The sequence below is a fragment of the Vanessa cardui genome, chromosome 13, assembly GCF_905220365.1.
Source record: "Vanessa cardui chromosome 13, ilVanCard2.1, whole genome shotgun sequence".
NCBI lineage: Eukaryota > Metazoa > Arthropoda > Insecta > Lepidoptera > Nymphalidae > Vanessa > Vanessa cardui.
The window spans coordinates 12,468,359-12,478,720 of record NC_061135.1 but is presented as its reverse complement, the minus strand read 5'-3'; the positions used below and the strand labels follow the sequence as shown (position 1 = coordinate 12,478,720).

The 10,362-nt window shown below is 33.8% G+C and overlaps 1 protein-coding gene across 2 annotated transcripts; it reads left to right on the top strand.

The window, feature by feature from the left end:
• The first annotated feature begins 6,002 nt into the window (after positions 1 to 6,002).
• On the top strand, positions 6,003 to 10,089 carry LOC124534704 (keratin-associated protein 21-1-like). Of its 2 annotated transcripts, XM_047110688.1 has the most exons (4): positions 6,003 to 6,090; positions 8,354 to 8,624; positions 9,105 to 9,164; positions 9,773 to 10,089. In XM_047110688.1, the coding sequence occupies exons 1-4, from the start codon at positions 6,079 to 6,081 to the stop codon at positions 10,024 to 10,026; spliced, it is 597 nt and encodes a 198-aa protein (XP_046966644.1). In that variant the 5' UTR covers positions 6,003 to 6,078; the 3' UTR covers positions 10,027 to 10,089. The 2 variants fall into 2 exon arrangements, with proteins under 2 accessions (XP_046966644.1, XP_046966645.1); XM_047110689.1 differs by lacking the exon at positions 9,105 to 9,164.
• The last annotated feature ends 273 nt before the right edge of the window (positions 10,090 to 10,362 follow it).

Below are 10,362 nucleotides of genomic sequence, written 5' to 3'. Positions count from 1 at the left end.
TTAAGTTAAACGACAATATTTAGTATCATTGCGTTCTAATTTTAAAGATAAGTGACTTTTATGATTGATCAGGCCAACATTGGTACAAGGACATGACATTGGCGCATTGGCCATGGAATGGTTAATATTTAAATTTTTATTAAAGATCCAACGTGGCCACTATTCATAATAATTTGTTTAACACTATAACACACAACATTAATTGTAGATTTCACACTGCTGGACTAAGAAGAGAAGGTTTGGAGTATATACCACCACGCTGCTTCAATGCGAATTGGAGCACATATAGCAGAATACACATGTGGTAGAATTTCATTCAAATAAGTCACATGCAGGTTTCCTGCGATATCATGGGATGTTTTCCTTCGCAGAGTCGAGATGACCCAGTGGTTAGAAAGCGTGCATCTTAACCGATGATTGCGAGTTCAAACCCAGGCAAGCACCGCTGATTCATGTGCTTAATTTGTCTTTATAATTCATCTCGTGCTCAGCGGTCAAGGAAAACATCGTGAGGAAACCTGCAAGTGACTAATTTCATAGAAATTCTGCCACATGTGTATTCCACCAACCCGCATTGAAACAGCGTGGTGGAATATGTTCCAAACCTTCTCCTCAAAGGGAGAGGAGGCCTTTAGCCCAGCAGTGGGGATTTACAGGCTGTTGTTGTTGTTGTTGTTGTTGTTGTTTCCTTCGCCGCTGAACACTTAATTATCGGTTGAGATGCACGCGTCCTAATCGCAAACAAATACGAATCGTTATTGAATATATTTTTTAAAGAATATGCCGTTGTTAGAAACACATAAATGTATTCAATATGTTACCGACTTTATATATTTACATTTAAATATATTACGGTAGAATAGAATACTTAAATAAAGCTTTAACTATATCCTAAAATATTGTATTATTTCAATTGATTCTTTCCGTTTAGATTTTAATATTTATTTTGACTAATAACATAGTTTTTGTTTTGACTAAAAATTAAGCTTATAAAGTCGGACAACCAGCCATTCGTTTGATTATTATCAAAGTATACATGTTTTTTTTTATTATAACTAAAATCCTTATATGGAATAATAAGGTGTGTAGTTAAAAAGATAAAGGGTTATGAAGTTTGAGTGATTTAAATAGTAAGGACGTAACGAATACAACCAGTCAATTCAAACTGTTAGTCAATAATTCCAGATTCAATAGCCAACAAGCATCATATACGTTTCGTGTACTTAAAAACGTATATAATTAATTGTATATAACTAACGTGTTCTATTTTTAAATGTTGAAAAAGAGTGACTACTGAGTTTCTTAATGGTTCTCCTCGGTAGAATCTCCATTTCGAACATGTAGTAGCTTCACTTAATAAAGTTTGTTAAATGACGTTTTAAAAATGCTTGTAAAAGCCTACTTGGATAAAGTACAATTTGATTAGCTTTATGATTATAATTTGTGCTTATTATCTATAAACAAAACATCGTGAGGAAAACTGCCTCCACTAACCCACATTGGAGCAGAATGTTGGAATGAGCGGTGATCATCACTGCTCTTCATGAAGAGATATCAAAGTTCATTTTAGCCAACATACATATTTCAAGCTAAGTTATCATAATACAAAATATTTCAAATTACATTAAGTAAGTCGAGATGTATGAATTTAACTACATATGTTTGTACGTGTTGTATTATTTTCAAGGATATCTTTATAGTTAAATGGGACGACGACTTCTTAAGAGTTCGAATGTAACGGATGGTTTTACAATAAAATATTACTTTAATTATTTTTTAAAACTAAACGTATTTTGTTTAACTTAGTGTTGTCATAAAAATAACTCCTGATTGAACAGATCTGCCTGAATTATATGATCTGCCTAAATTAACTGAATGTCGTATTCATAACAACAAAAGCTACATCTATCTTGTTACTTTATAATCGCGTTTTGGGAAGGATATCTTGTAATGATGTGCAATGAGCACATCAGAGAAGCCGCAATGTAGTAATACAGTTTTATTTCGGCAGCGTGACTAATCAATTGCGTGGCACTTTCGAACCGGTCAATGCAGAAAACCCCATTTTGCACAACCCGACGCCCTTGGCACGGGCCCTCTCGAACAAGACTCATTATAAGGTTAAAAATTAATATGTATTATTATTTTAACCGCATTCAAAAATAAGAAGTATCCATATAACCTTAAAACTTCGTCATTTATGTACCGAAGTTAACCGAATACAGATTGATATATTCTGTATGGAAATGTATGGATATTATCGCCTAATCACCCATATGCTGTATAAAACAATAATTAATGGAGATGACAATATAAAACTTTTGTGACAGCTTGCTCATGAGCAAAAAGCGAATGTCTAGGAAATCAGAGAGCAACTTACTTTTATATCCTCTGTTTTTAATTGTAATTTCTTGGCTCTTGGAGTAGTGGTGCTAAAAGCTTCATCAAAAGTATAACACTTCGCCTCATTGCCTCCACTGGTCACCAGTGGAAAATGGAGGGCTGGTTCGTTTTTTGCCCAGAGGATCGGAATTGCGATTCAAAGTGGAAATGCTGCATTCTTACCACCTTTTCACAGTAACTAGTTTTAGTTGATATTTGGATATATCTAAGCATTTAATGTTATCAATTCTTATGTTAAGAAAAATATCTCTCAGAAAACGAATAGCATATTGTTTGTTTTAACAACAAAAAAGGTTTTAATGTAACTCGAAAAATACCGATTTATGTTCATCTACATAGGGCTTAATATAAATAACGATTATTGATCAAATAATAACTTCATCTATGATTTTTTTTTACATAAAATCAAAATATATATCAATATTATAAATAAATTAGGAAAGGAACGGAATTTGATGAAATTTGGTAAATTCAAACTCAAATAACTGTATTCAATGTAGAAGCATAACACTCTCTTATTGATGGTCAAATAAATAAGAACCAACCATTCTGAAAAGGAAACCCCTTGACCTAAGAAGAACCGGCGAAAGAAACTCAGCGGGTCTTTTTTTGTCAAATCAATTAAATACATAATGTATATGAATAGAAATAGAATAAAGCGAACTTGAAGGCCAAGAAAGGATGTAGGCTACTTTTTTTGCCTGACAGATGACAACCAATACTCTTAAACGCGAGCAAACCCACGGGCGACTACTAGTTTTCAATAAAATATTACAACAACAGCCTGTAAATTCCCACTGCTGAGCTATAGGCCTCCTCTCCCTTTGAGGAGAAGGTTTGGAACATATTCCGCCACGCTGTTCCAATGCAACCCGCATTTGGAATACACATGTGACAGAATTTCTATGAAATTTGTCACATGAAGGTTTCCTAACAATGTTTTCCTTCACTACTGAGCACGAGACGAATTATAAAGACAAATTAAGCACTTGAATCAGCGCTGCTCGCCTGGGTTTGAACCCGCAATCATCGGTTAAGATGCACGCGTTCTAACCACTGGGCCATATCGACTCTTAATAAAATATTACTCTAATGCAAATTATAAACAAATGAGTGAACAAAATATGACGTTTCGTATTCTATCCTTGCAAAGGTCGTTATCCTTGCCCGATTCGGATTCATAGCAGAGCTATAACAATATAATCGTATAACAAATACAATCGTACTCGTCAACTTCCGTACTATAATAGTAAGTTTATTTAAATGACTAGCTGTGCCCGCGACCTTGTACGCGTTTGAATTGAATAAAAGAAAATTATTTTAGCCTAAGTTACTCTTTATTATAACAGTTATCTGCCAGTGAAAGTCCCGTCAAAATCGGTCCAGCCGTTCCAGAGATTAGCCTGATCAAACAGACAGACAGACAAAAACTGTAACAAAATGATATTTTGGTATATATTTGGTATATGTTTGTATAAATACATGTAGAGTTTGCATTGAGTAGAAAAGGACTATTTTAATATTACAAACAGACACTCAAATTTTATTATATGTATAGATGAGTGGTATATAATAAATGAATTGTTATTTAATAAAAAAATTGTCTCCGTAGTCTTACTTAAAAAATACTAATCCAAAATTTTAATTTCTATAGACTGTAAGCCTTCAAGATTGAAGATTTAAGATAAAAGTAAAAAAAAAATTTAAGATATTGTACACAACTCTAACTAAATAAAAAATAATCACATTATGGAAATTATTTCGTTTTCTTTTCGTAGCCGTCAATCTGTAAGTGTGATTCGAGAAGAAGTTTTTTGTACATAATATATAGACAATATAGTAAAGAAACAAGAAAGAATCTGAATTATTTTTAATATCTGCATTGCAACCGTGCAAAGCCCAGACAAGCACCACTATTTAAATGTGCTTAATTTGTGTTTATAATTCATCTCGTGCTCGGAGGTGATGGAAGACATCGTGAGGAAGCGTGCGTGTGTCTAATTTCATGGAAATTCTGCCACATGTGCATTCCACCAACCCGCATTGGAACAGCGTGGTGGAATATGTTCTTTAGAACCCCACAAAGGGTTTGCCCTTTCCTTAATGGAAGAGGAGGCCTTATCTCGACAGTGGGAAATGTACAGGCTGTGACTTTACTTACTTTACTCACATCAGATATAATACGGCTGGATATAGTTTAATGGAGCAGAGATTTGTCAGATAGGTTACTTAAATTGTCTTAAGTGTTATAGAATGCTAAACACAAAACTTTGGACGTATATTTATGTATAAATGTAGTAAATGAAATAAAAATTAAATTTAACTTACGGTTCTGGCGAATCGAGAACCTTTTTTTTATCACATGGATAAACGCGTTGCACGTTTTCCCCACTTGGGGTTCCTATGAAGGTATGTGGGTGTCACCTTTCCCCTAGACGACGAGTGCGCCCCGGTACACCAGAATATCCACTAAAAAACCCAGCGGTATCCTTTCCGCCTCTACAGCGAGCGCCAAGGGATCGCTTTTGCATGATAAACCCGCCTTTACTTATACTATTGCGTTTAATATACTGATCGAATTTTTGTAAGTAAATATTTAAATAATTATAACAATATTTCTGTATTCTTAAATTATTATTTATACACGAATAATATACAACGAATGCCGCGCCAGAGAGTATCAAATATCGTCTAATTAGACACTTCCCTTCATAGATACGTTTCCTCAATTACTGGCCTCATTATTTACGTCATATTAGAATTTTCTTTAAAAAATACTCTGAGGCTGCGACATTTATGTCACACTAGCTTCTGCCCGCTACTCCAGCCGCGTGCTAGGCGGGCAGGAAGATTAAAAGAACAGGGATTAAAGGATCTAACCTAAGCTAGGTTATATCCTTTAATATAACCTAAGGTAGGTTATATCCCTTAACCCCTGTTCTTTTAATGTGCAGAATTTGTCGTTGATCCATAACAATTCAGTTGAGTAACTAAAACTTGAATACATTCAACATAGCATAGCTTTGAAACATAGTTATATAGCTCAATTTCACCCGTGCTATACCGTAGCGTAACGTAACATACTATTTCTTACTAAATAGTAGGTATATCTACCAAAATATTTTTAATTCAGTCAGATTACACATCTGTCATTTTGATCCTGAGATTAAGTACATAAAACAAATTCTTCGGCTAACTATATTTATATCGTCAATGGGAAGGAAGAAGGGCTGAAGCGCCAAAATGATGCTTTTGAGGAAAGAGGTTTAAAGTTTTTGGTTTAAAACCCATTTCCTTTGAATCGCTCTCTAAAAATAAATAAATTAAATTATTATAGAAAAGGGAATTTAAAATAATTGCAAAGACACCTAAATAGACGTTTCGAATACAAATTTACATATTTCGACATTCATAAAAAACAAGCAATCCAGACCCGTAGTAAATTATTATTATTTTTTTCATTTTTTTACAAACAAACAGACAAAAGAATCCTGCGTTTTATTTTTATTAACAATGATACGAAGTAATTATGCGCTGGAGTAGATGCGTAAAAACCACACGGTCTTGAACAGTATACACTAGCCTTATAAATGCGAACTTCTGATGACAAAACTTTAATATCATTCGTGCACTGATACAACGCGTACGGTATTGCCAAATTAAAAAAAATAAAAAATGTTTATTACGGTGAGTTTATGAATTATTCTCTATTGTGAAGTGATGTGATTGGTTTACATTTCAACTGTTTATTTATATATACAAACTATTTGCATTCATTCTTTTTAGGTTTTTACTTATGTTTAAGTTTTTTTTTTACTTATGGTCATTGTTTAATTTTATGATTTAGTCAAAGGTCAAATATAATTTTGGTAGGCCGCAATTTGTAGGTAATAACGATAATTTAAGGTAAAGTTCTTTTTTCCATTTAAATTATAAACAACAACAGTCTGTAAATTTCCCACTACTGGGCTGAGGCCTCCTCTCCTTTTTTTGAGGAGAAGGTTTGGAACATATTCCACCACGCTGTTCCAATGTCGGTTGGCTCAATACACATGTGGCAGAATTTCTATGGAATTGGTCACATGCGGGTTTCCTCACGATATATTTCCTTGTATATATGTATTTCTTCACGATTATTTAAATGATAAAGATCACTGTTAGTTGTTGTTGCTTGGTTAGGGGTTCTCTTTTTGAAGATTTGGGTTTATTACACTACGCTGGTCGATGAGAGTAGATGGATTCACATTGCTAATTTTCATATGCCATAAGCAGGTTTCCTCACTACGTCATAACTCTTTAAAGGCGAACGCAAACGAATTATAAACAAATTGAGTATATAATACTAGTCTGTCCAAGTTTGAACTGAGAATCATTGTTCAAGATTCACGTCTTCTAACCACTGAACATTACGGCTCAAATAATTATTAATTATTCGAAATCATAAAATACCTTCATCGCGAAGCATCATCACATAATAAAAACAAAGTCGCTTTCTCTGTCCTTATGTCCCTTTGTACGCTTAAATCTTTAAAACTACACAACGGATTTTGATGCAGTTTTTTTAAATAGATAGACTGATTCTAGAGGGTGGATTTTGTATATAATACATGGACAATATAGTAAAGGAACACTGACAATTTTAAAAGATTGTAATGTGATGTCGTGAATAAACAAATTCTGTAGTATATTTAGTATCAGTATTGTGTGAAGCCGGGGCGGGTAGCGCTAGTTGAATATATATTTAAAATCGAAGTGCATACGTCCAATACGATTTCATTCCTTTGTTTTTGAATCGCGATAAATATTCGCTCTATTTATATCTGCGGCAAAAACGTGAGAAAAATATAGCCTTCGAAGACATTCTGAGATATATTCAGCCATTACTTTTAACGCTTCGCAAATGTTCACACAATGCATTCCAGCGGAAGCTTGCGCACTATTAAAGCTTACTGCGTTTACAAATTTTGCATTTGTATATCAGGGTAATAAATTCCTTGTTTCGCGTGTAAAGATTTAATATTATATATATATAATAATAATATATATATCACATATATATATGTGTGAAATATAGGTAAGGTAAGTTTAATATTTATAATTTTAAATTTATTTTCTCTTTTTCTAAATAATCGTTTATGTTTACTTTAAAATTATTTTACATATGTATGTGATTGTATATATATGTAATAATGACACATAAAAATCTCTAGCAAACTTAATAATTAAAAATATAACAATCTGTAAAGTCAATAAAATTTCTATGAATACTTATGTACATTACGTAGTATAGACTTCATTAATAAGTTTAGGTATTAATAAAAATAGCAACTACGCATGTGTGCAATACTTGAAAGAATATTCCCGTTGTATTACAACGGAATTACTTGCAGGGCTTTGTGCAACCCAGATGGGTTGCACAAAGCCCTGCAAGTAATTCCATGGGTTGCACAAACCAATGGAAACCGAAGTAATTCGATGGGTTGCACAAACCCAGATGGGTTGGTACCACTCATCAGAAGAAACCGACTGTGTACTAACGCCAAGCGGTAATTTTCATTATTGTTGTGTTTCGCTTATAACTACAGGTACAAGGGCTATTACAGAATATTTCTTCTACGTTAATGTCTAATGCCAATATGCCAGTGTTTTTATATTTAAACTAGCAAGTAGCAACCATGTCCCCGCACGGATGTAATACCGATACAAAATATGCCTACTAAAGAATTTGTTTATTTACGACATCACATTATAAACTTCTAAAATTAATGATCAGTGTCTATTAATTATTTACTATATTGTCTATGTATTACATACGAAAACCTTCCTCACAATCACTCTATCGATTAAAAAGAACCACATCAATATCCGTCGCGTCATTTCAAAGATCTAAGTTTATTTGACTATGTAATGAAGTAAGAGTATATACTAATATATTTTATATTTTTTTTAGAATATTATATTGTTGTTATGCTCTGTGGGCATAGCGACAAGTCAGCGCCTGCTGGAGTCGAGTGACTCTGGGTACTCAAGACGAGGCACGGGCGGTTACGGGCTGTTAAGACCTGGTTATGATGGATATAACAGCGGATATGGCGGGAATTATGGCAGTGGATATGGCAGCGGATATGGCAGCGGATATGGCAGCGGATATGGCAGCGGCTATGGCAGCGGCTATGGCAACGGATATGGCAGTTACCCTGGCCAGTCATCGGGCTATGGAGGTATTTTCACTCATTAATAATTTTATTTACCACCTATAATTAAGCTAGAATATAATATTAAACATTTATAAATTTAAAACCATGTTCAGTACATAAATAGTAATTGTTATAATTGATAAAATGAATTAATTATCAAACTCCGTCGCTATAAATTTGATTGACTTTAAAATCAATTTTGTTTATTTTCACTGAGTTGATTAAAACAAATAAATTATTCCATTGAAATGTTACATTGACTGAACATTTTCTAGAGTACACAATATTTTTTGTGGGTCAATACAACCTTAACCCCAAGTTTGTCCCCACCCGCCATCTCGAAAAAAGGGGTAGAAACATACTTTTAACTATATCTCCCAAACTATTAATTGTACAGAAAATTTGTAAAGATATAATAATAAATATACATGTGTGGTAAGAAGCATACGAGTAGATTTTGATGCCTGTTTCAAGAAGTTTGTAATATACCATTTTTTATCCCAGGCGGTTATAACGGGTATCCCGGATATGGCGGTTACGGATCGGGATACCAGGGTTATGGAGGTAGGTTTTAATTACCATGGTTTGCTTAACATGTCATTTTCAAAGGTATTTTACGGTATGTAAAAAAGGGCTGAAAAAAATGTACTACCGTAATTTTAAGTCTTCCTAAACTTCTTTATAATAGGGTTTAGTGCAAGCTCTTGAGCAGGTAACCGCTTAACAAATATTCTACAACTTATAGCAATACTGAGTATTGTTTTGTTCCGGTTAGTAGGGTGAAAGTGAGCCAGTAATAATACAGGCGCAAGGAACTTAACATCTTAATTTTCAAGGTCGATGGCGGCTTAGTAATTTGATCTTATTCATGCTCTTATTATTGATCTTATCCAGCTATTACAACTTGTTACAATACGGATGTTCATGGGCTATGGTGACTAAACATCAGGTGGTCATCATTCACTCAAAATGATCTGCTCATTTCAAAAAAGTAACACAATGAATGCCTTTCAATTAGGATACTTTTCTGAAATGATTTTTGAAGTTATGATACTACAAACCTAGAAGTTTCAAACAAAATAATAATATTCAAATAAAACATCAAAATCAATAATTTTTATTTATTTCATATTCACAATAAATCCATATATTAACAGCATTAATGTTTCCAGGCTACCGTCCCGGCTACAGGCCCGGTTCTGGCTATGACTACCGTCCCAGCTACAATTACCCCGGTGGCAGCACCGGTTACCCCGGCGGCAGCACTGGGTACCCCGGCTACCGGCCTGGCTACCAGTACCGACCAAGTTATGACCGTCCTTACTCCGGCTACAACAGTAATTACCTCGGCGGTTATGAAGGTTACGACAACTTCAGAGTCTTAACACGAAGAGCTGGTGAAGTGAAAAAGGGTGATACTGTTTAAGAATATTAATATACTTAGATGTTATTTATGTATTAAATTGACTATTAAATTTCTTAAAAAATACTATTATATTTTATTTGGGTTGCTTGTCAAATCAAATCAAATCAATTTTATTGAAGTAAACTTCACAATGAAGCGTTTTTGAATCGTCAACAATTAAATACTACCAACGTTTCGGAAAGCAGCTTCTAGCTGAAGAAACGGCAAGAAACTCATATAGTTGCTCTTTTTAAATAAACAGTTTTACAAATTACAATTCTGTTGTAAATGTGCAATTTACAGTAATTACTGTCCTATGATGGAACCCGAGCCTAACTCCAGGTGTTTCTTTCTAAA